Source organism: Herpailurus yagouaroundi, unplaced genomic scaffold (genome assembly GCF_014898765.1).
Source record: "Herpailurus yagouaroundi ecotype Mexico unplaced genomic scaffold, PumYag 29, whole genome shotgun sequence".
Classification (NCBI taxonomy): Eukaryota; Metazoa; Chordata; class Mammalia; order Carnivora; family Felidae; genus Herpailurus; species Herpailurus yagouaroundi.
Window position 1 is genome coordinate 50,453,307 of NW_024412377.1, and position 27,394 is coordinate 50,480,700.

The window sequence follows — 27,394 nt, forward strand, 5'->3', positions numbered from 1 at the left end:
GAATATTTTATTGTTGTTATGTTTTTCATATGAGGCTGAAATACTTGTGGGTAAAATGGTATCATATCTGAGATTTGTGCCAAACAAATGCAGCCAGGAGTTATGGAGGGGACAGAGTAAGTGAAGTTGATAAGGGCATGCATGATAGAAGATAGGCCATATTATTGGAGATGGGTGACAAGTATATGGAGGTTCATTTTACTATTCTCTCAACTTTGTTAATTTGAAATTTTCCTAATTAAGAGTTAAAAAAAGAGAGACATATACAAAGATACTCATAGCACAATTTTTAATAGCAAAAAAAATACATTTATATTTTAGAATACTATGCTTTAATCAAAAAAATAAGGATGTCTCTGTTGACATAAACAAATTTTCTAAAAACTATTTAAAAGAAAAAATAAGGTGTAGAACTGTTTACAGTATGTGGAAATGAACAACAACAAAATATATACATGCATTTTTCCCCATAAGAAAATTTAAAATAATGATCTATAGCTGTTACCTTTGGGGAAAGGAAATGACAAGCAGGGGAAGGAAGAGTTGTCACTTCCCGTTTGGTATTTTCTGAATGGTATTAATTTGGTGAGCTTATACAGGAATTATTTTTCTTTCTTGCCCTCCCCCCCCTTCTTTTTTCCATTACAAAAGTGTTAGCTGGGACTGGCAGGAAGGTTATAAGGTAGAAGTTTTTCTCTTTTCTCATAAAAAAACTAAAATGTACACCAAGGAAAAAAAATGTATTTCTTCCATTTACAAGGTACTCACCATCTACTAATTCTGAAATATTCCATAAAGATTTAAAGACTTTAAGATTCTTTGAATTTATATAAATGAAACCATTAAAAATTCTTACATTAAGATAACAGAAATTATGACAAGTACCAAAAACAGGGTTTCCCAATATCTGATCTTAGTGATTTAATAACAACTAGATTAACTATTCTTGGATTATCATTAATACATCCTTTGAAACTTCAATCAGTATCAAATTTATGTCCAACCATAAAAAATTAAGCAAGTATCAAATACAGAAATTTGATTTTAACATGGCTACACTTAACTTCAAATGGAAAAAAAACAAGCTATTAAAAATCTCTTAAACTCTGGGGCTCCTGGGTGGCTCAGTCGGTTAAGCATCTGACTTCGGCTCAGGTCATGATCTCAAAGTTCGTGAGTTTGAGCCCCATGTCGGGCTCTGTGCTGACAGCTCAAAGCCTGGAACCTGCTTCGGATTCTGTGTCTCCCTTTCTCTCTTGTCCCTCCCCTGCTCGTGCATGCTCTCTCTTTCAAAAATAAATAAACATTAAAAAAAAATTTTTTTAATCTCTTAACTCTAGGAAAGTGTCCAGTATATACTGATAAGTACAAACAATAAAAATCCATCTTTTACATATGGAAATTCAGTTATATTTTTCATAGTATTTTTAATCCAAATAGTTTCAACCATTCAAAAAAAAAAAAACAACAAACCTTCAAAATACCATTTCCTCTGAAATTCATCATTACTTCTTCAAGTTATATATAATATTTAAATTTCTAGAGATATTCATAGTCAAGAACTTACCTATTCATGGCAGGATCATTCATGAAAGCTCGATAACCTTGCAAGTAAAACTTGCAGAGTGTCAGAACACCCAAGGCAACAAAAGAAACCGTGAAGACCAAGCCCAGAAGTGAGTAAGGAGTGCTGCAGCATTCAGCAATACTAGAAAAGAGCAGGTGGGGGTATTGATAGATAAACGTTTTCCCCTGGAAATAAAACCATCTTAAGCCTTCAAATAACCACCAAGCTTGTTCTGATCCTTATCAATTAAAACACCCAAACCAAAATTTAAGGTAAAATCACCTGACCACTACACTAATAATTTAAATCCATTCTTATTATTATCCTAACCTACACTTTTAAAAAATCTCTTTGGCAAATATTCAGTATATAGAACCATATCTGAAACAAGTCTGATTTTTATTTATCTATCATCTCTTTCAAATGCAGTAAGAGCTTAGAATTTTGTTCAAACCTTAAGAAACATACAATTATGTATGCATGTATGTATGTATGTATAAAAAAGGAATAGAAAAATTACTTGGGCAAGACACCTAAGTGTCATCTAAAATCTCAGTATTAGGGGCTCCTGGGTAGCTCAGTTATGTGTTCAACTTCAGCTCAGGTCATGATCTCGGAGTTCATGGGTTCAAGCCCCACACTGGGCTCTATGCTGACAGCTCAGAGCCTGAAGCCTGCTTCAGATTCTGTCTCGTCTTTCTACCCCTCCCCCACTTGTGCTCTGTCTCTCTCTCTCTCTCTCTCTAATAGAAATCAACATTACAAAAATTTTTTAATAAAAAAAAATAAAATCTCTATTACTTTCTTACTTTTTAAATAAGTCCAAATTCATTCATAGCTTATTGATTTATTAAGCCTACTACACCATGCTACACTTCATTTGATTGTGCTTTCTAATGGATAATAATCTGGTTTAAAACACAACTAATCCCAGTCCCATGCTTAGGTTATTATCCTAACCACAGAATTCTATTTCTTTTCTCCTTAAATTGAATTACTTTTTGGATCATCTTAAAATTCTGCATAAAACTTCCATAGTAATTACATAAATACCAATAGCAGTGAAACTTCATTAATAATGAGTTGGCTATCAAAATGTACTTGGTATCAATTTATTGCATGTTTATAGAAGCTAATTATCAATTAAAGCTGTTATTTTCAGAAAGCACAAAATCAGGGGCATCTGGGTGGCTCAGTTGGTTAAGCGTCTGACTTCGGCTCAGGTCATGATCTCCCAGTTTGTGGGTTCGAGACCTACATGGGGCTCCAGAGATTGGAGCCTGCTTCGGATTCTGTGTCTCCCTCTCTTTCTCTGCCCCTCCCTTCCTCATGCTCTCTCTCTCAAAAAAAAACATTTAAAAATAAATAATTAATTAAAGTACAAAATCAGACTCAGTGCCAATAAATTTATTCTTATTTACTAAAATAGGTATGTCCTATGACATTTTTATTGATATTTAATTCTGTGTAACATTTTCCCTACACCACTTAGTGCACAGTGCTCCATCATTTGGTTGGCCGAGAAACAATGGCTCTATTAATGAAAAATTTAAAATTTTTATTTGCTTACACATCAACAAGAGCCAAAGTATGGAAAGAGACCAAATGTCCACCAATGGACAAATGGATAAAGAAGATGTGGTATATATATACAACAGAGTATTACTCAGCAATCAAAAAGAATGAAATCTTGCCATTTCCAACTACGTGGATGGAACTAGAGGGTATTATGCTAGGTGAATTAAGTCAGAGAAAGACAAATATCATCTGACTTCATTCATATGAGGACTTTAAGCTACAAAACAGATGGACATAAGGAAAGGGAAGCAAAAATAACATAAAAACAGGGAGGGGGACAAAACATAAGAGACTCAAATATAGAGAACAGAGGGTTGCTGGAGGGGTTGCAGGAGATGGGATGGGCTAAATGAGTAAGGGGCATTAAGGAATCTACTCCTGAAATCATTGTTGTACTATATGCTAACTTGGATGTAAATTAAAAAACCAAATTAAATAAAAATACCAAAAAACCCTTTGATCTGCTTATATGTACTTTCCTGAAGGACAGAGTTTCAGTCTTGCCTTTATGTACCAGGGAATGAAAATAGTGTGTGTGTGTGTGTGTCTGTGTGGGTGTGTGTGTGTACACAGACACACACACACAAACCCATGTGCTAGATTGGGGGCCTGAGATTCAAATTCAAGAGTGGAAAAATAACAAATACAGATCTAGCATAAGCTCACAAAAAAGATACTTTAGTAGAAAAAGGACTCTGATGACTTAAGACTAGTTTTTTAAAAAATCTAAATCTTAAAAACTAAGTCTTAGAATTCCTTTGGGGCAAATAGAAAAGTATTAGGATATACTTATTTCACCAATTATTTGACTGTATCTGAATAATGAAGCAAAACATTAAAAATAACATGGCATAGGGGTGCCTGGGTGGCTCAGTCAGTTAAGCATCCGGCTTTGGTTCAGGTCATGATCTCATGGTTCGTGGGTTTGAGCCCCATGTTGAGCTCTGTGCTGACGTGCAGATTCTCTCTCTCTCTCTCTCTCCCTCTCTCTGTCCCTCCCTCACTTGTACTTTCTTGCTTTCTCAAAATAAAAAAACTTAAAAATGAAATAATATGGCATAGTGCAAGAGGAAGTCATAGGGTTTGAACTCAGATGGAATTTGAGATCAGCACTGTTTTTTTTTTTTTTTTTTTACCAGTGTCACCTGGGGCAAGTTACTATTGGCACCTGAGCTATTAAAATGATAATGATAATAGAGGCACCTATCTCTCAGGGTTGCTGTAAAGATTAAGTGTGAAGAAAAGTGTTTAGTAGTGTGGTTGGCATATATTAAATACTCAGTAAATGATAATTACTTTTAGTAACATATGTTTTATTTACCCAACCAATAATTTACCTTGAAATTGAAAAAATATTTTTATTTATTATATTTTTAAATGTTTATTTTTGAGAGAGAGAGAGAGAGAGAGAGAGAGAGAGAGAGAGAGAGACTGAGTACCAATGGGGAAGGGGCAGAGAGAGAGAGGGAGAGGGAGACACAGAATCAGAAGCAGGCTCCAGGCTCTGAGCTGTCAGCACAGAGTCCGGTGCAGGCCTCAAACTCACGAACTGTGAGATCATGACCTGAGCTGAAGTCAGACACTTAACCAACTGAGCCAACCAGGGGCCTCTGAAAAAATATTTTTAAAATTTGCTATGTACCTTTTCACAAATCATTTGACGAAACCAAATATACCATTATTACATTAGCACCTTCCCTGCAGTGCCAGACATAGGCATCCACTGAATGAAAATCCTATCTCAATTAAATATGGGGTATTCTAATATAACTGGGAAAAGTTAATTTGCAAAACTTACTACTCCTAGATCAACGTTTTCTCTTCCTAAGGTTATGTACAGTATCACATGTTCTCATTAATTACCTTGTCAGGAAAAGGAAAAGAAGCCTCTCACGTGATGCAGGCTGATCTCGAGTACTGAAATAGGAGTAAATCTGAAGAGCAAATAAGACGAGCCAGAAAACCATGAAAAGTACAGGGACTACGAGTTGATTCCACAGGGACATTCCCAAAGCTAGAAGGCCATATACCTCTACTACCTGAGTAAGAAAATAAGATAGGAAAACATCTTGTATCACTTCAACAAACACATTTAAACATAAAAGAGTAATACAGAGAAAAATAAAATAGCTTTTTTTCACTGTAAGGTTGTTTCAGATAAATTCCTTTAAAGTTTTCTCTATACAGTCACTAAGTACCACATTTTTAAAAATTCACTGAGTTTTCATTATTGTTAACACGACACACGCTCATCAAATGACCACCATAAATTCCCCTTATGGTTCAGAGTAAAGTCACTTTCAGAGTAAAATTACATCAAAGGCAGGTTGTAAACTGACTCATCTGTAAATCATAATGATCAATCAGGACTACCTTAAATGATACAATAGTGCTTGAGTGGCTAGAAAAACAGGCAATATGAAAGGAAGACTTTTTCAGGATTTAGTCAGGAAATTTTATAGGTGAAACAGTTTGATGAAGACAGAATAATCACTGGAGTTTACTGGAGAGAGAAAACAGTTAGCAAGTCTTTTTTTCCCCAGATAAATCAATTCCCCTTGTTCCTCCTATGCATTTTTCAAACAACATTTCTCAATTTATTTGGTTTGTCAAGTGCCTTAACACCAAGAAAAAAGGTACATGTAAAAAAAGTTTATTAATCTACTAATAAGTAAATTAGCTTTCTAGTTTGTAAAATCTCTTATGAGATTGATTAGGAAGAATCAATTTTCATAATCTGATTCAGCCGAAGAGCACAATGTAACCAAGTTTCTAGAGTTACTATGCCAGGGACCAGACCCTGGTAACACAACAGGGTTCTCCAAGGCAGGCTATAAACTATAACCTACAGAGCCAAATGGTCTTGCTGAAACAAACTCTCAGTGTGATACCAGAATGCTTCAATAAACTACAAATATCTTAAAATACACTGACTTCAAGTTATTCTGATTTCTAATTAATACCTATCTCTAGATAAAGATCTTTTAAGCATTAAGTTAAAATACACTGACTTGCAAGTTATTCTAAATTTAAATTATTTTCACCTGGAGGCACCTAGGTGGCTCAATCGGTTAAGGATCCAACTTCAGCTCATGTCATGATCTCACAGTTCACAGCCTCTCTGAGGCTGACAGCTCAGACCCTGGAGCTTGCTTTAGATTCTGTGTCTCGCTTTCTCTGCCCCTCCCCCTGTCACACTCTTTCTCTCTCTCTCAACAATAAACATTCTTTTAAAAATTATAAAAAATACTTTTAGTAATAAAAAAATGATAAATTCCATTTGTAACTCAAATGCTTTTTCTAAAATCTAGTCAAGATTAACTTCTATTTTTCCCCTACTAGAAAATATTTAAAGAAAAAGCAAATTGTCCAACTACGTGCAAAATAATTACTAGCAGCAAATGATCATTGAGAGGTAGAGAGTATTTTTCCTCCTTTCCATTCAAGAAACATGACTAAAAAGCCTGATAGTTTCCATTTCTTGCCTATCCAATTCTTTCCAGGTTGTGAATTTTATAACCTATAATTTATTTTCAACTACAACATCAAGTGATGCATGAATCTTATGGCAACCAAGAAGGTAAACATGACATTGAAAAATGAGGGCTCTGTCCTTATGATGATAAAACATCATCCAATTAATGTTTACTGCCTACTGTTTTCCTACAAACTAGGATAGCTCCACAAGACTGAATTCAAAGAAAAACACTAGTCATTCTTACTCTGAATGGAAGTACAGTGCTTCCTCATGAAATAGCTCTTCACAGAGTGTGAAAATAACTTCCTCTTCTCTGAAAGACCTACTTTTAGGAAAACTGCCCAAGTTAATCATTACATAAGATGAACAATGAAGGCAGAATCAGGCTAAAGCCAAGAGTAGAGGGAAATTTTTCTGGGAAATCTGTCCCTGGGGCTACAACAACAACAACAACAACAACAAAACCCACTTCACTTAGTAGTTTCAGTTTGGTCAATCTGAGAGCATCCTGTACCTTAAGGTCACATACACACAGTCGAAAGGTAGAAAAGAATGTCCATTTTAACATTTTGTTTTTATATATCAATGTCAGTTTTAGTATCTATTTTATATACTGAAACTTATCAATTAAGGCAAATGGAAATAGATAAATATCTATTGTTTCTGTCTGGGAATAATCTGTTTTAGAGCAAAGGTTAAAAAAAGCAGGATAAGGCAGAAGCACATCATGTTGGCAATCAGTTTATCTAAGCAAAATCCATCATAGTATAAACAACTTAACTTCTCAGTTTACATAAATTAAGCAAACATAGGGGGAAATAACTGTAGGCACAGGACTATAACCAGGAGAAAAACCAGGATTTGACCCCTAGATTTTCAATTCTGTATTACTTTGGTCTTTGTTATAATACTCAACACATACAGAATAATGTCTGCCTGGCACCAAACTCACTTAAATCTCACCTAACCCTATGAGTTAGGTACAACTGTTATTATTAGCTCCATTTTATAGATAAACCAACTTAAGTGACTATCCCCAGGTTACACAGCTAGTAAACAACAGTGCCAGTGTAAAAACCCAGACACTCTGCTTCCACAGAATCCCTTTACTGCCTCTCTATACAACACTTCATAATAAAAAATCTTACATGTTCCTAATTAGGTTGCTATTTAAAAACTGTCCAACAGAATGTTACCATAACCATGACTGAAATAACAAGGAGCTAAACCTTTAATATAACTAGTATTTATGCAGAATTTTATCTACCTGTGTGTGGTGTCAGTCTTACCTGAACCAATTCTCTGTATGCAGACTTAGCAAGGTTATAAGGTACTAAAAGATTAGACCCAAGAAAATAGAGAACCTCCAATCCAGTAAAAATCATAGCAAATTTGTTGATGATAACAATGGTCTCCAGAGGAACAAGGCAGAGTCGTGCTAGCAGAGGAAGCATGTGAGCTGAAAACAGCCAAATCTGCTTCGTTTTCATGACACAGGAACATAAAGTACACACCACCAACTGACCTAAAATGGGGAGGAGAATGCATTTAAGATTTGGTATTCACAAAATAAAAGCAAAAGATAATGCCAATAAGCATGATGACACAGCTTTTGAAAAAGTCTAATTAAGATCTCCTAGGTAACAGTCTAAATCAAATTTTTACCTCATCTGACCATAATTACATATTCATATGTCCCGTCAATTCTGAGCATCAATTCCCTAGGTACTGATCTGAAAAAAGCAGTACAAATATCCACTAGTCTTCATCACATTTCAGATGACATATATAATACAAAAAACGTTTTTTTAAATGTCTAGCTCAGTATTATAATAATTCAATTACTACTGTTTACATATAGCTCTTTTCACAAAGGTCCATCAATATTTAATTGTTCTGGTTGATAGGTAAAAGCATAAAATCCAAGAGATACAGTTACTTCTCTAAGATCATGATGCGACAAAATTCATTGAGATTTTCAAGCTTTAATTACGTTTACAGGATCATGCAAGCCTTCCCAAAGGACTCAATAATGAAAGTAAAACTTTGTTTAAGCAACAAATTCTTCTCAGATGATTAGGCATGATCATTATAGAAAAGTTAGAAAATACAGAGAAATAAAAAGGGAAAACTCAATTTCTTATAGTCCAGTATCTTTGGTCAATTAAAGCACTGCATAGAGAGTCTAAGCATTGTGTCTGAAACCTAGTAAGTGCTCAACAAAAATTAGCTATTCATACTGTTTTCAGATTTATTCTATGCAAGTGAATATACAAATGTTTTATTATATAAATGAGATTACAGTGTACACACTACAGTTTTTTCAGTTAGTACATATAATCCATGTAGCTCTCCCCATACCAATAAACATATACACTTTTTTTTTTTTAGTTGTATGGTATATTACACTGAATGTGTATGAAACAGTATTAGCATTTGGCTGTTTTCAAATAGTTCATAATTATAAAATGCTTTGTTATGAATAAGCCTGATGTTTAACGCTTATGACATCCTCATATACTTGGAGCACATTTCCTAATATCTTCTTAGACTAAATTCCTAAAAGCGTAATTACTGAGTCAGAAGAAACCTTTAAGACTTTGACACATACAATCAGACGGCCCTACAGAAACAAAACACCCAGGGTACAGGGTGCGCATTTTTCTACAGACTTGCCAACAGTAAAAATAATTTAAAGAAGGAATATTTCCTAAGATTTTCTAAATATTGCATTTTGTTGATTACCAATTACAAATAAGTACATAAAAATAATTTGCAATTATTTGGTGAAACGCTTGTTTACATTCTTTGGTCATTTCTACTGGGGAATGTAGCCTTCTATGTTTTGACTAAGATATTAATTTCCTTTGTCACATGACTATATTTTCCCAATGTATTATTTGAATATTTTAATAATTTTTTCTCTTACAGAAGTTTTTACTGTAAATAGTCAAACCTATCAAACCTTTTCCTTCATGGTTTCTACCTTTGGTGCCATGGTTAATCACATGGGTTCTCCTACTTAAGATTATACAAGTAATCATGTACATTAAAAAAAAAAATTTTTTTTAATGTTTATTTATTTTTGGGAGAGAGACAGAGTGTGAGCGGGGAAGGGCAGAGAGAGAGGGAGATAAAGTAGGCTCCAGGCTCCGAGCTGTCTGCAGAGCCTGATATAGGGTTCGAACTCACGAACCAACCATGAGATCATGGCCTCATGGCCAAAGTCGGATGCTTAACCTACTGAGCCAACCAGGTGCCCCACCTACGTTTTCTTTTATTATTCTTTAATTTAAAAATTAATACATTTGGAATTTATTTTAGAATAAGGTAAAATTGGAATTTATTTTAGAATAATTTATTTTAGAATTTCAGTACTTATAAATCTTCACTTAATATAACCAGGTGATTCAAGCTTAAGAAACACTACTGTCCCATGAAAGACAAAAACCAAAACAAACAAAAAAAGATCTCAGAGGAAATGGATAATTCAAGGAATAAAAGAAAGCTTCAAAGAGATAAATGATATATCTATGAAATAAAAAAAGACTGTCATAATAAAAAGAATTCAATGAAAAAAGTTCCTGGATATTAAAAATATACAACAACAAAAAAAGATCTAAGTGTGTTTTTCCAGATGTTTTAGTCAGTTGTCTCAAAACTAGCTACTGGCATCATCCAATTCTTTTCTTATTACTTTGAAATGCCATTCTAGTATACCTTCAAATTTTTTGTATATTTGAGTCTGTGTCAGAACTTGCTATTTTTTTTAAATTTGAGAGTGAGTGAGCACACATGTGAGGGGGGAAGGGCAGAAAAATGAGAGAGAGAGAGAGAGAGAGAGAGAGAGAAAGATAGGGAGGAGGTGGAGGAGGAAGAGGAGGAGGAGGAGGAGGAGAAAAAGAAAGAATCCCAAGCAGGTTCCAGGCTGACAGCGGGGAGCCCAATGCAGGGCTCAATCTCAGGAACCATGAGATCACGACCTGAGCTGAAACCAAGAGTTGGATGTTTAGCTTACTGAGCTACCCAGGCACCCTAGAATTTACTATTTTTCTTTTTTCAACACTCTACTCTGATGACAGTACCACACTGTCCACTGTCCCATTTCACTGACTGGACAAGTCTCCTCTCATTGCTCTTTTTAAAATTTTATGAAAATTCTTGAACATGTTATCTTCCAGATTAAGAATCATATAGTCAAATTCTCTTCCTTCTTGCCAATGAAGGGCAAAACAATACTTTGAGATTTTTGTTTTGTGTTCAATCTGTATTACTGTTACAAGAATACAAAAATGGCAACCATTTTTACACAAAGCTAAAAACATTTATTAACAATCTACCATGTTATAATGTGGTATTTTCTCCCACAAATATTAATTTTAGCCTTTAAAGAACTGATATCTAAATAATGTGAAAAATATTCATAAATGTATAAAAGGAGGAAAACCCACAATACTAAAAAAAAATAAATAAAAGCAAAACAAAACAGGAGGAGTGGCCACCAAGTGAGATATGAGAACAACATTTTAGAGCACAGAAAACAAAGAGATAGGAGGCAACGAACTGTGGTTTTAAGCCAAGCCATTACTCTTTCCCCCACCCTGGGGGGAAGACTGAGGTTTACTGGCGAGACTGCAACAGGCACCTGGACATGACCATGCACAGCCCTGAGCAGAGAGGAGATGCCCAAATGAAAAGAGGGGATTAAAACAAAAGTCTGCACCCTGAGAGATGAAACCTTTCTAGATATCCAAACATGCTGCCATGTTTATTGTTACCCATTCTAGTCACTGACATCAGCCTCCCCTACAGGGAATACAAAGATTCCTATGTGGGGAAAATGACCAAGTCCAAGTGAAAAGACATACAAATACTCAAAAACAGCCAATCCCACTTCAACATCAACTGTGAAACATACCAGTTGGTAAGCCCTAAAGAGATTCTAATCAACAACTTAACTCACTTTAATACAAATGATCAGCTAAGGACCTCCAGATATTTAAATAAAATTTATGGTTTAGTCAGCCTCAGATGAGGCCTAGAAATCAGTATTTATAAATCTTTACCAAATATAACCAGGAATCAAATCCAGGCTTAAGAAACACTACTATCCCATGAAAGACAAACACCAAAAAAAACAGAAAAAAAGATCTCAGAGGAAATGGATAATTCAAGAATAAAAGAAAGCTTCAAAGAGATAAGTGATATACCTAAGAAATAAAAGACTCTCACAGTAAAAAGAAACTTCAATGAAAACAAGCTCATGGATATTAACAATATACAACAAAAAAAAGGTACAATAAGAGGGCTGGAAGATAAAGTTGGGAAATCTCAGAAGGTTAAACAAAAGACAGAGAGGGGAGAAAAAAAGGAAAATAGAACAGTAAGAAAGTTAGGGGGTCAATGTAGGAGGAACATTACCCAGTTCACAGGATTTCTAGAGAGGGCCAAGAGAGAAAGTAGCAGGGCCAACACAGCTGTGACTAGAAAGGAGAGGCCTGTGGGGAGCTGGTACAGGAACGTGGAACAGAGTGGTACAGAAGAGAGCCAGTGTTTATTATAAAACTGGTAGGTCCCAACTTTTAAAAACAAGCGTATTTCTTTGATTAAAAAATTAGCAAAAACTCGAAAAGAAAGTACTCAGAGGAAATGCTTTAATGCTAGGAATAATTAGGAATGTTCACTCTCACACATTTTATTTTCACTGTACTCACAGCTATGGTATTTAAATTTCCCGTTCAGCATGATATAAACTTCCTCTACACTCTGAAAATTCCCCGAAATCTATGCCAACACATTTCAGTGCTCAACTCTGGGGTTGCAGACTTCATTTTCTTTCAGAGAAGACTATGACTCATATGCTATGATTCTCTTTAACAGAAGACCACTTCTCCTATTTAGGTGAAAAAAGGAAGGAGCAGAAATCTTTCCTATAGCTCCAAAAGAACGGGAAGTTGTTTAAATTGATGTGCCTATTCCAATTGGGAATTCTGAATAAATCAAAATCACAAAGTAATCTTTGGATTTCAGGATTCCACTATTAGAAATAGCTCCCAGAAGTCTGCAACTCTAAGAAATGATGGCATATTAATATTACTCAGTTTTTCATTAAAAGCTCATTAATGAAACAGAAGAAAATAGAAAGTACCTTTAAAATCCAAATTGGAAGAAAATATAGTGCTTAAGTTTATGGATTTTATTTCCAATTAATTGAATCTTAGCTGAGTAAACAGAGTATCATAACCACTGATGGCAAAAATTTAAGGAAATGTTTCAAGTTTGTACTATATTGCATCCATCACGGAATAAAAAATAATACCTTACGAGCTCTTTAACCTTTCAAATACACTTGACACTTGCACAATGCAAGGGCTGTTCAATGTTCAACATTGTTCAACAATGTATTTGTTCAAGGATGCAGAGTTGAAAATGCTTGCATAACTTTTGACTCTCCAAATATTAACTACTTAAAGCCTACAGCCTACTGTTGACTGGAATTGTTACCAATAACATAACACATATTTTGTATGTTATGTGTAATACATACTATATTCTTATATAATAAAGTAAGCTAAGGAAAAGAGAACGTTATTAAGCAAATCCTAAGGAAAATGATTTTAAAATCCACTCTGTGAAGGGACTCCTGGGTGGCTTAGTCTATCAAGCATCCGACTCTTGGTTTCAGCTCAGGTCATGATCTCACAGTTGGTGAGATCAAGCCCTGCATCGGGCTCTGCTGACAGCGTGGAGCCTGCTTGGGATTTCCTCTCCTTCTCTCTGCCCTTTCCCCACTCACTCACTCTCTCTCTCTCAAAAAACAAATACACATTAAAAAATTATTTAAAATCCACTCTGTGAAGTTTAGTGTTCTCCTGCCCCTAAGCCAGATCCTATAACTTTTCTAATCTAACTTAGGTTACACAGTCCCAATTGACCATGACTAAAACTCTGAAACTGATTTAGTTCAGGCTTTTCCCTTATGTTAGCTCAGGCCTCCTATGGGACTATAGATGGAAAACCTGCAACTGTGAGGGGGATGAAGAAGTTATGGCAGGCTTTGCCCTCTTTCTATGCCAGCACCACTGCCCTCTCTTCCTGACTTACCTAGGCTTGAAGCATGTAGGAAAGAAGGAGAGTGGGTAGTAGGAAATTCTTACTGGACTATGCTCTTACAGAGATTGGGTGTTGGTGCTCCCTGAAGCGGGAACACTTAAAACTTATCCTCTTTTCTCTTGAGCATTTTTATGGGTTCTTCTCAGATTGTTCCTATCACGGTGGCTCTCCCACCCTTAGTATTTGTTATGTACCCTTCCTCTGGCTGTTTCTGGTTCTTTGCTGAACTCTTGGAGGTTCAATCCCTGTTGGAGCCTTATCCTTCTAAAGTCCCTCTTAGAAAGACCTAAAAAAATCCCATAGACTCTTGGGGCCCTTAACTAGTTCACAAGAAATTAACATCCTTTGCCTACCCAGATTAGAAGATACAAAAGAACCCCAAAAGACATTTTCACTATGCCCATAGTCAGAAAACTCACAGCAAGCCAACTCACTCATATATATATACACACATATATATATATGTTAACAATAAATATATATAACATACCCCAAAGATTATCATATAAAAACATTCAATCTGCATTAAAAAAAAGACATTTTGCATCCTTTTTTGTACTAAGTCTTAGAAAGTAGGTATGTGTGTTTTACACTTATAGTGTATCTTAATTTGGACTAGCCACATTTCAAGAGCTCGATAGCTACATTTAATTTTATTTTTTTAATGTTTACTTATTTATTTTGAGAGAGAGAGAGAGAAACAGTGAGGGAGGTACAGAGATAGAGAGAATCCCAAGCAGGCTCCACACTGTCAGCACAGAGCCTGACGTGGGGCTCAATCTCACAAACCATGAGACGATGAGCTGAGCTGAAATCAAGAGTTGGACACTTAACCGATTAAGCCACCCAGGTACCCCATATGTGGCTAATTTTGGAAGGTGCAGCTTTAGATTTTCAAAGTGTGGGTCAGTTCACAGTATCCCCCCCCCTAAACCGCAGAAGACATGTGACTCTCCAAATGGTCTTCTGCTGACTTCTCTAAATGTGAATGGCTGGGGAGGTATTTCAGAGCAAACAGCTCTCTAAAGAAATTCTCCTTAATCTCCAACATTTAATTTTGCAAGACCCTCTATATGGGTGAGTGTAAAAGTCATAAAATATATTTTCTCTCACTTCCTTTTGTATAATTCTGGCATGGTAGGCAGGGTCTAGTACATCACTTGGGACTCTCTATATTATTTTTGGGTCTTAGCTAACACTCCTATTTTTAACATTCTACTACCTAAATATTTCAATCAGGTCTCAAGTTCTTGACATTTCTGGCAACTTATTTTTGAATACAGTGATGGCTCTCAATAACAATAAAGACATTACATATTTAATTTTAATCTTATAAAATAATAATTAGCTTTATTTAAAAATTAACCTTCTAAATCGTTAAAATATCATTAAAAAAGCACAAGCAACTATAGGCTACGTATGATTATTAGCATGTAAAAAAATAATAAGTAAGGTTGGTCTCCACCTACACTTTCAATTCTTTTCTAATACTTACCTATTAAGGCTGTGGTAAACCGATTCATGGAGAGAGGTTCTAAATACATTGGTCCTTCATAGGCAGACTCCAGTTCACTCCTGACGTAGTCCCTAAATAAATAAAATGGTAATAAGAGATACATAACAAGCACATATGGAAAAGAATAGCAACTAAAGCACAGTATTCTTATAAAAAGCATATTATGTTAATAACACTTCTTTCCACATCTACATTAAGGAAAATTTTAGGTATAAAAAACTAGGTAAAGATGGTCTTCATTTCCTTCTTCCACGCATGGATCAGAATTTACTGCATCTGAATTTTACTATGCAGAGAAGACAGCCAAAAATCTACTCTGTGGGATTTTCTTTTTTCCCATGGCCTTGTTAAATAATATTCCCAGTAAAAAAACATTTGAGAAACCATCCCTCAACCCTATTACTTAAGTGATAATACCCAATAATATTACATCAAATTTCCCCTTTTGGCTCTCTTCCACCATCCCACCTATCTTACTTTCCCCAAAGTTTTATCCCCAATTATTCTTAGTTATAGGTAAAATCACAAACTAAATAGAAAACTGGCTCACAGGACAATCCTTAAAAATTGTCACTTTCAACTCTATCAAGAATCTATAATTAGACTTATAATAAAGTAGGCTACAGATTTATTTTGAATCAAATTTTAAATCACATCAAATATTCCTTTTAAAATTTAAATGATGTTAAATGACATGTGATTACTGAGAAATAAGTAGAGAAAAAAAAAAAGTCTTTCCACACTGAGAAAACAGAACTTTCAGTGCACAGCCAAGAAGCACAAAAAGGGGGAATTTAATTTATCAGCAAGTTAAAACAGTAATACTAGAAGACTGTTAAGTTCTTTTGACATCATCGTAAGGAAACTGTGTAAAAAAATTCTCCTTTTCTTCAATTATTGAATGCTTTATCCACTGTATTTAAAAGAATCTGAATGTTTCAGTATTTCTGAACAAACCCACAGCTATATTTACTTTTTCCATGAAATTACTTCCTATTAGGCAATCAAGTTGAATTCCTTTAGTGTAGCATAGCCAAACAAGAAATGACCCTTACATAATCCAAAAGGAGAATACTGTCAAAAAACCAAAATAAGTTTTATGAACAGAAGCAGTTTGGGGGACAATTTACAAAAATCAATAATGGACCTAAATTCATGGGAGATTTAGTAATTCTCCTCTATCACTCTATGATGACCACTTCTGACAAATAATATATTAATAGTCTCTTTTTACTGAAATTCTCAAGACGAATGATTTTTTTTTAACGTTTATTTATTTTTGAGACAGAGAGAGAGAGAGAGCATGAACGGGGTAGGGGCAGAGAGAGAAAGGGAGACACAGAATCGGAAGCAGGTTCCAGGCTGCGAGCCATCAGCCCAGAGCCCGACGCAGGGCTCGAACTCGCGGACTGTGAGATCGTGACCTGAGCCGAAGTCAGACGCTTAACCGACTGAGCCACCCAGGCGCCCCTCAAGACGAATGATTTTAATGCAGTGCTGGCCAACCAGGGGTGATTTTGACCCCAAGGGGCATTTTGCACTGTCTGAAGACATTTTTAGCTGTCACAATTTAAAGGGTTGGGGGTGCTCCGAGCACCTAGGCCAAGATGCTGCCACAACATCCTATCTCCAGTGCACAGGACAGCCCTATAACAAAGGATTACTCAGTCCAGAGGTCAGTGCTCAAAACCCTGTGAGAAGTACAAATGCTACACATGCAAATAACATATAAATATCTGAATGCTATCTTACTAGATAACCACCAACATAAAATTACTACATTTTACAAAGTTTTAGGACAGAAAACTGAAGAATTAAGAGAATTATGAAATTTACAATAAAATACACATATAAATATCACTTAAAATTTATGAAGTCTTTGAAAATGCTATTAAAGAAAAAATTTATCTTTAAAAAAGTTTATTTAGTCTTTATTTATTTTTAATAGAACACAAGGCGAGTGAGGAGTAGAGAGAGAGGGAGACACAGAATCTGAAGCAGGCTCCAGGCTCTGAGCTGTCAGCACAAAGCCTGATGCAGGGCTTGAACCCACACACCATGAGCTCATGACCTGAGCCTAAGTCAGTCGCCCAACTGTCTGAGTCACCCAGGCGCCCCCAAATAAATTCGTATTTAAAAGACCTCTAATTCTGAGTCCAAGACCTCTGAAGGCAAATAATTTCTTTGTGGCCATCTCATATCCTTCTCCAACAGATCCAGTTAAAAGAGGGGAAACCCACAAAGACAAAAAGCAGATTGATGCTTGCCAGAGGCTGAGGGGGAGGGGAGGGGAGGGAAAATGGAAAAGACGTAATATGTACTGGGTTTTATCGTGGGGTGATGGTTGTACATTATGAAGGTACTATATGCCAATGAACTGTTCACTTTAAAGGTTAATTTTATGTGAATTTCACTTCAATAAAAAGGGAATGGGGTGACTACAGGAATTCCATCCCCAAGGGGAAGAGCCAAAAGGTGTCCCCGAAGGGTTCAGTGCCCAGGAAATCTTTCCTAGTAACGTGGGGGGTGGAAACTGCAGAGTTGGTCTCCCTGACATGTTTTCTCTCCCTTGTTTGCTTTTGTCATCATATTACTGATGTTTTATATATAACTCAGCAAACCCATTACTCTAGAATTTCTTATTGCCGAGACATTTGTTAATTGTTTTGCATTATTTCCTAGCCTACTTTAGTTTATTTTTTAGCACTTCTTTGTCTTCTTTAGAGCCTCTAATCTTAAATTCTGACTTTACATAACAAAACCTGTAAGGAAAATCCACATTCTCCATGTTTTTTGGCCTCACAAAAAATATACCATATACATAATATATTGTTAGCACACTGCTACCCTCTGGGAATACTACAGTAGACAGGAAAGTAACAATTCCTGTTAGCATGAAGCTTACAAACCAGGAAGAGAGACCTACAATTACTAGATTAATACTACTAATAATTACAATTATATAATTACAATTACAATAATAATTATAATTGTGATAAATGCTATAAAAATATAGAATGAGGGGCGCCTGGGTGGCTCAGTCGGTTAAGTGTCCAACTTCAGCTCAGGTCATGATCTCACAGTTTGTGAATTCAGGGCCTCGCGTTGGGCTCTGTGCTGACAGCTCAGAGCCTGGAGACTGCTTTGGATTCTGTGTCTCCTCTCTCTGCCCCTCCCTGCTCCCGCTGTCTGTCTCTCTCTCAAAAATGAATAAAAATATAAAAAAAAAATTTTAATATAGAATGATTTTTTTTCTCTTTTTCACTCTCCGTATTTCGTGACTTTGTGATTTAGTGAAATTATAGGGACTAAGGGAGATCTGTCTTCCAAAAGAATAATCAACCGTTAGGCCTTAATGACAACACCACAGTGTTGAACAGCTTCTTACCACTAGCTCTCTGGGCTGCCCTCCTCTAGAACCCTAAGAGAACAGCTCTCCTCAATGCTGCAACCCCTCCTCAATGCTGCTGGAACAATCATCCTACCACAGAAATTAACATCTTCTCAAGGTACCTCAGACCCTTTCTCCTTTGCTCCACTCCTGTCTCTCAAGATGGTCCTTCACAATCTTTCCTGTCTGGCTGACTCATCAATAAGCCCCACCTCAAGAAAGACGGCCAAGGCCAGAAAGTCTGTAGTCCCTCTTTGGTCCCACTGAGCTTGGCTTGCCAGAGCCAGGGCAGTGGCTTTGATGAGGGCTAAACTACTGGTCTCACCAAGGAGCCACTACTGAGCTGTCCCTTTTGAAAGAAGAATCTGGGCATTGTTGCACCCCAAACTATACAAGAGAACTTTAACATGGATCAGTATCTGAACAAAGATCTCCAAGTTATGAACAACTTCCCGGCATCTCATGCTGACAATGTAAACTCTTCATTACTAGTCTCTCAACAAAGTGGGTCATTCACAATATAAATAAACAAGATAGAAAGCCAAATAAAAAGAATCCAGAGAAGGAATTATCCAAAATTCCATGAGTCATTTTAGTCCAAAAATTACTCTGATGCAATAGCCATGAAATTCTAATTTTTAATAGAATTTAGTAACTATTTTACAACTGAATCAGGGGCACCTGCGTGGCTCGATCTGTTAAGCATCTGACTCTTGGTTTCAGCTCAGGTCGTGATCTCACAGTTCCTGAGTTCAAGCCCCCTATCAGGCTCAGTGCTGAGAGTGCAGAGCCTGCTTGGGATTCTCTCTCTTACCTCTCTGTTTCTCAAAATAAATAAATTAAAAAAAAAAAAAAAACTTAAAAAAAAAAAGACTGAATCAGATGAAATGTTCAAAAGCAGTATATGGTTTTGTTTTTTGTTTTTTTTTAAGATTTACTTTTTGTGGGGAGGCACCTGGGTGACTCAGTAGGTTAAGCATCTGACTCTTGATTTTGGCTCAGGTCATGTCTGATGGTTTGTGGGAAATCACACTGGCATGGAGCCTGCTTGGGATTCTCTCTCTCCCTCTCTCTCTGCCCCTCCCTGCTTGCACATACATGCGCTCTCTCTCAAAATAAATAAACTTTAAAAAAAAAAAAAAGATTTTGTTTTTTTTTAAGTAATCTGTACACACAACCTGGGGCTCAAACTCACAAACCCTAAGATCAAGAGTTGCACACTCCACCAACTGAGCCAGCCAGGCGCCCCCAGTATTTGATTTTTCAATTTAGGAGATTTAAACAGTAAAATGTATTAAGTTGGTAGGAAGCAAGAATCCCTGCCATCTACTTGTAACTGAATTAAATCTTTCCCTTCCTAAACTTTTTTCATTTGTGCAATTTGTGCAATACTGACATCAATCCTGAGCACTAATAAACTAAACACTTTGAAAATCTACTTCTCTAGTTCCCTATGATAGCCTATTCTCCAGTGACTGAAATTGCTTTGGGTCTGAGGAGTGTGTAAGATACATCTAAAGGGCCTCAAGGATAGCTTGCAATTAGGAAAATACTTGCTATAAAGAGAAGCATACAAGTTATAAAGAATAAGTAACAACAATAAAACCTAGAAGCTTACCAATTCACCAACTGACCTTGTAACACTCTCTTAAGCAACCTAAACAACCTAGGAACAATCTGTACATTCTGGCCACTTAAAAGCTTTCAAACGGTTTAATTCAAAGAAACCTAATCTACTTTTACAGAGAATAAAGCTGTGAGCCCTTGAAGTTATCTTATGGAATATGTGCAAACATAAGGCACTGCGCTCAATTTAAGAGATCCCAGATACTGAGATGTCCAACCCCTGGATCTGAGTACCTACTACACCCTAAGAAATGTACCAGTAATTGAATAATAATAGTTCATTTACTCAGGGCTTAATTATTTAAATCATCTCAGCCACCCTGCCCCTCTCTTTAGCTGCTTTCTGATCCCCTACTCAAATATTTAGCGTCTGGATCTGATAATGTTCAAAAGAAGAAAACATATCAAATACTGAAATGGGTCAATTTTATTCCCATCAAAATTAAAATTTAAGTATATAATGATAAAATTCATTTTAACAATTCCTTTATCTAATAGCAGTGGTTCTCAACTGAGGAAAATTTTGTTCCCCAGGAGATCACACTGGCAATTAGGGGTGCTTTTTGGTTTCAGCACTGCTGGGGAGTGGTGCTCTACAAACTAGTGAGCAGAGAGAGGCAAGTTAGCATTCTGTAATACACAAGACTGCCCCCACAGCAAATCAAGACCTAGCCCAAAATGCTAACAGTCCTGAAATACAGAAACTTTAAATTAGACAAGCTTAAAAAAAAAAAAAAAATTAGACAAGCTTTCATGAAATGGGGACCTAATTATCTACATTTCACACATAAATAACTCTTGGGAAAGTTTTACATTTGAAACAACACTTACATACCCAAGACTAGGATGAAAAGGAGTATGCTTTCAATCTTGTGAAACCCATGGGCTCTAATTTAAATTATACATACACAAAACTGATATGATAGTTCATAAATCTAACAATAAAACAAAGAATTTAAGAATATTAGAGCTTAAAACATTTACAAAAAAAAAATTGTGATGTAAACCAAGACCACACCCCTCATAGGAATGGTCATGTCAGTTATAGTTTTTCTTTTTTCCCTGTAGTTCTGGATAGTTTCAATTTTATTTATTTAGTGTGTGAATATAATTTATTGCCCAATTGTCTTACATACAACACCCAGCAGTACTCATCCCAACAAGTGCCCTCCTCAATGCCCATCACTGTATTCCCCCCACCTTAGCTTGTTCTCTGTATTTCACAGTCTCTTGTAAAACAGACACATAGACCAATGGAATAAATGGAATAAAATAGAAAACCCAGAATTGGACCCACAAATGTATGGCCAACTAATCTTTGACAAAGCAGGAAAGAGTATCCAATGGAAAAAAGACAGTCTCTTTAACAAATGGTGCTGGGAGAACTGGACAGCAACATGCAGAAGAATGAAACTAAACCACCTTCTTACACCATACACAAAAATAAACTCAAAATGTTAATTAAAGACCTAAATGTGAGGCAGAAAACCATCAAAACCCTAGAGGAGAGGGGCGGCTGGGTGGCTCAGTCAGTTGAGCGTCCGACTTTGGCTCAGGTCATGATCTTGCAGTTTGTGGGTTGAAGCTCTGCGTTGGGCTCTGTGCTGACAGCTCAGAGTCTGGAGCCTGCTTTGGATTCTGTCTCCCTCCCTCTCTCTCTGCCCCTCCCCAACTCCTGCTCTCTCTCTCTCAAAATTAAATGAACATTAAAAAATTTTTTTTTTAAACAAAAAAAAAAAACCCTAGAGGAGAAAGCAGGCAACAACCTCTTTGACTTCAGCTGCAGCAAATTCTTACTCGACACATCTCCAAAGGCAAGGGAATTAAAAGCAAAAATGAACTATTGGGACCTCATCAAGATAAAAAGCTTCTGCACTGCAAAGGAAACAATCAACAAAACTAAGAGGACACCGCCGGAATGGGAAAAGATATTTGCAATGACATACTGGATAAAGGACTAGTATCCAAAATCTACAAAGAACTTAACACCCGATAAATAATCCACTGGATAGTTTCAATTTTAAAGTAGGATTGATACTGGGAAATACATTCCTTACATCACTCAAAATGAGAAGCACAGTTTAGTAATTTTAAGAATTAAGGAACTTGAAATTTATCAAATTCTAATAAGCTTAAACAGAATATTAAATGTTCATACTATACCAACTATGGCCATGAATTTTCAAAAGTTTAGTTTCTCTGAACTAAAAGCTATATCCATTCTAGACATACTCTAAACAAGTTTTTATTCACTTAAGGATAATTAGCTTCATTATTTCTTAAATACATGTCTTAAGGGAAAATAGAAACTCAGCTTTTTAAAAGATTATGAAATTTTCAATTTAAGAAATTAATATTTCCAAATGACTTATCCTATAGCCAGTTTTTCAAGTACCAAGTTAATTATTTAAATTATCCAAGTATCGATTCTCCTTTGTAGAACCATACTACACTTTGTCTTGATATAACCAGACTAGAGTGAATGGTAAAAAATATTTGTAAATCGTATAATTGTATAAAGGAGTTGTATCTAGCTAGAACTGAGTTATATTACAACTGCATAATAATAATAATAATAATAATAATGATTAAATAATGTTAAATAATAATAATGTTAAATGATTAACAAAGGATCCCAATAAATACTTTTCTAAAAGATTTACAAATGGTTAATGAACATATGAAAAGATGCTCAATACCATTAGCCATCAGGGAAGTACAAATCAAGACCACAATGAAATAGTCACTTCACACTCACTATGATGGCTATACTAAAAATGACAGATGTCAACAAGTGTTGGCAAGGATGTGAGAAACTAGAACCCTTACACACTACTGGTAGAAATGTAAAATACTGAAGCCACTTCAGAAAATTAGTATAGCAGTTCCTCAAAAGGTTAAATGCAATTCCACCCCAAAGTATATGCCCAAGAAAAAAAAAGCATGTCCACAAAGCCTACTCATAATGTTCACAGCACTATTCGTAACAGTCAAAACGTGGAAAGAACCCAAGTGTCCATCAATTGATGGATGAATAAACAAAATGCAGTAATATTCATCCAACAGAATACGATTTGGACAGACAAAATACTGATACAATTGCTACAACATGGATGAAAACATGCTAATTAAAAGAAGCCAGGCACAAATTACCACACACTGTATATGTCTGTATGAAATGTCCAAAATAGGCCAATCCATAGAGACAGAAAATAGACTCACAGTTGCCTAGGCTGGGGGCAAGGGAATTAATGGAAAATGGTGAGTGACTGCTGACAGGTACAGGGTTTCTTTTTGGAGTGATAAAAATGTTCTAGGGGCACCTGGGTGGCTCAGTCGGTTAAGCGTCCGACTTCAGCTCAGGTCACGATCTCGCGGTTCGTGAGTTCAAGCCCCGCGTCGGGCTCTGGGCTGATGGCTCAGAGCCTGGAGCCTGCTTCCGATTCTGTGTCTCCCTCTCTCTCTCTGCCCCTCCCCCTTTCATGCTCTGTCTCTGTCTGTCCCAAAAATAAATAAACGTTAAAAAAAAAAAAAAAAGTTCTAAACTAAAGTGTGGTGATGGTCTGTAAAATTCTGTGAGTGTACTAAAACCACTGAGCTGTGTCCCTTAAATAGGTATGTGAATTATATCTCAATAAAACTGTTACTTAAAAAAAAAGGATAGCTATAAAGTTGCTACATGAAATGTGAACAATTATGCTTTTTAAAACTAAAAACTTCAGCCTTAATATTTTATAAATGTAATGTTTAAGCCTCAATATTTATAAATGTGACATATTATGAATAATTAATCAAGGATAACACATCTTTACTAACCTTTTGTGAGACAGCACCATGTAATAAATATTATACTAAGAAAAGAAATACTAAAATATTTCATTTCTTGAAATTTGTTAGTTTAATATCAAAACTAACTCCATTAGATAGGCATTATCTTTCTTTATAAGTTCAAAGAAACAACTTGCCAAGGTAATATATTTTACTAAGTAGGGAACTAGTTCAAACACAGTCTGATTCTAAAACTCATTTTCTTCCCACTAACCATGCTGTCTCCCTAAGAGGACTAAACTAGCAATTAGAAAACCTACATTCAAATTAAAGTCTGAGACTGTTCCTTCCCAGCTATTCACCCACTTCAATTTTTTCTTCTATAAATCCCAAAGGACTGGGATAAGGATCAAAATGAAAAAAAAAAAAAAAGAAAAAAGAAATGTTTTTGTATTTCATGTGTGTTATTATAAAATTCTATTATAATTATTTTTACTATTTTAAATAACTTTGATCTTATAATAAAAACAAACTCTAAACATTAGAAAAAAACATTCCCATAAACTAAAAATCAAAAGTTAAAACTGCCACCAGAAGAATGGTCAGAAAAAGGCTTTCCTTTACCCCTGACATGGTCACAGTCACCTTTATCTTTATATAACAGAATTCTGATCTCTAAAAAAGCCTGGATGGCAACACGGTATATAAAAATAGAGCTATAGACTTTCATCACTACACCACTAAACCACATGGAAACCAAAAAAGCATGAGGGAAAGGATAGTATCATTGTTTTCTCACCCAGAATTATAACTAATATAGCTCTACCTTCAACTTTAGGATTTTGATGATTAATCAAAGAAATCACATCAACCTAAAAGGCTATCATTATATAGCTATATCATAATACAGATTTGAAAAGTCTTTTTTTAAAGAATGACACACAGGAAAATGCTCATAAAACATGGCTGCATAATAAAAACAAGACACAAGAATGTTAGTTAAAATTCACTAAGCACTACACCCAAAAAACAAATAATCCAATTAAAAAATGGTCAGAAGACATGAATAGTCATTTCTCCAAAGAAGACATCCAGATGGCCAACAGACAAATGGAAAGATGCTCAACATAACTCACCAGAAGGGAAATGCAAATCAAAACTACAGTGAGGTATCACTTCACACCTGTCAGAATGTCTAAAATCAAAAACACAAGAAACATCAAGTGTTCACAAAATGCACTACTAGGAATTTATCCAAAGGATACAAAAATGCTGATTCGAAGGGGCACATGCACTCCAATGTTTATAGCAGTGCTATCAACAATAGCCAAATTATGGAAAAAGCTCAAATCTCCATCAATTGATGAATGGATAAAGATGTGGTTTATATATACAATGGAATAATACACAGCGATGAAAAAGAATGAAATCTTGCCATCTGCAACAACGAGATGGAAGTGGAGGATATGCTAAGCGAAATAAGTCAGAGAAAGACAGATCTCATATGGTTTCTTTCATATGCGGAATCTGAGAAATTCTTTCATATGTGGAATCTGAGATGAACATAGGGGAAGGGGAGGAAAAATAAGATTAAAACAGAGGGAGGCAAATCATAAGAGACTCAAATACAGAGAACAAATTGAGGGTTAATGGGGGTAGGGGTGTCGGGGGTGGGTTAAATGGATGACGGGAATTAAGGATGACACTTTTTAGGATGAGCACTGGGTGTCATATGTACAAAATGAATCACTGGGTTCTACACCTGAAGCCAAGACTACACTGTACGTTAACTAACTTGAGAATTAAAAAAAAAAAAAAAAAAAGTAGTTCATAATTCAGAAACTTTAGGCAACTGGGATCTTACTCCAACTGATGAATCTGAAAGATCCTGTAGTTGATACACTAATTGGATATCTAGGACATAATTCTTCATAAATTACAAAAAAAAAGATCAGTTCTTCAAACAAACAAACAAAAAAACCCCAAAAAAGTTAAAAATAGAACTACCTTGGGGCGCCTGGGTGGTTCAGTGGGTCAAGCTTCTGACTTCGGCTCAGGTTATGATCTCGTGTGTGTAGGTTTCAGCCTTGCACCGAACTCTGTGCTGACAGCTCAGAGCCTGGAGCTTGCTTCAGATTCTGTATCTCCTTCTCTCTCTACCCCTCCCCCACTCGCACTCCTTCCCTATCTCTCAAAAATAAACAAACATTAAAAAAACATAGACCTACCCTACAACCCAGTAATCCCACTACTGGGTATTTACCCAAAGAATACAAAAACCCTAATTCGAAAGGATATATGCACCCCTATGTTTACTGCAGCATTATTCACAACAGCCAAATTATGGAAGCAGCCCAAGTGTCACAGATGAATGGATAAAGAAGATGTGGTATATACATACACAATGGAATATTATTCAGCCATAAAAAAAAGAATGGTCTTGCCATTTGCAACAAGATGGATGGAGCTAGAGAGTATAATGCTAGAGAGTATAAGTCAGAGAAAGACAGATACCATATGATTTCATTCATATGTGGAATTTAAGAAAACAAATGAACAAAGGGAAAAAAAGAGAGAGCCAAACCAAGAAACAGACTCTTAACTACAGAGAACTGATGGTTACCAGAGAGGAGGTGGGTGGGGGGAGATGTGAAATAGGTGAAGGGGATTAAGAGTACACTTATGATGAGCACGGAGTACTGTATAGAATTGTTGAATCACTATATTGTACACCTAAAACTAACATAACACTGATGTTAACTATACCGGAATTAAAATAAAAAACTTTAAAAAAAAAAAAAATTCACGGAACACTTGTATGTCAGAAATCATGCTAAGAGCTTTAAATGCCTTACCTTACTGAACCTTTACGATAGCCCCGTAAGATATTATCAACATTTTACAGGTAAGAAAACGGAGACCTATCTTTCTGGTGACACTGAGGTTATAGAGTAGTAAATAAAGAACATGGAATTTGAAACGCCCCAATCACCTGTCCACTTATCTAAAAAATGCAGCACTCTTAGACGGCCAGGCACTCATCTGTACACGAAAATGATGACTTAGAAAACTCTACAGACACAATTTTTGCTTAAAAATGAATAAAGACAGGGCACCTGAGTGGGTCAGCCATTAAGCATCTGACTTCGGCTCAGATCATGATCTCAAGGTTTGTGTATTTGAGTCCCACATCACCTGAGCTCAAGCCCTGCATCAGGTGAGCGAGCACAAGTCCTGCATCAGGTGAGCACAAGCCCTGCTTCAGGTGAGCCCCTCTTCTCTCTCTCTCTCTCTCCCTCTTGTGGGATTCTCTCTCTGCCCCTCGCTCACTTGTGCCCTCTTTCTCTCTCCAGGAAG

At 35.9% G+C, this 27,394-nt stretch overlaps 1 protein-coding gene across 1 annotated transcript in view; it reads right to left on the reverse strand.

The window, feature by feature from the left end:
* Positions 1 to 27,394, reverse strand: part of RNF145 (ring finger protein 145) — a 57,960-nt gene that overhangs the window by 14,192 nt on the left and 16,374 nt on the right. The window contains exons 4-7 of the mRNA XM_040443459.1: positions 15,232 to 15,323; positions 7,913 to 8,148; positions 5,009 to 5,184; positions 1,568 to 1,708 (exon numbers count right to left, since the gene is read on the reverse strand). Of these exons, the coding sequence (XP_040299393.1) occupies positions 1,568 to 1,708; positions 5,009 to 5,184; positions 7,913 to 8,148; positions 15,232 to 15,323 (645 nt within the window). The remainder of the gene's footprint in view (positions 1 to 1,567; positions 1,709 to 5,008; positions 5,185 to 7,912; positions 8,149 to 15,231; positions 15,324 to 27,394) is intronic.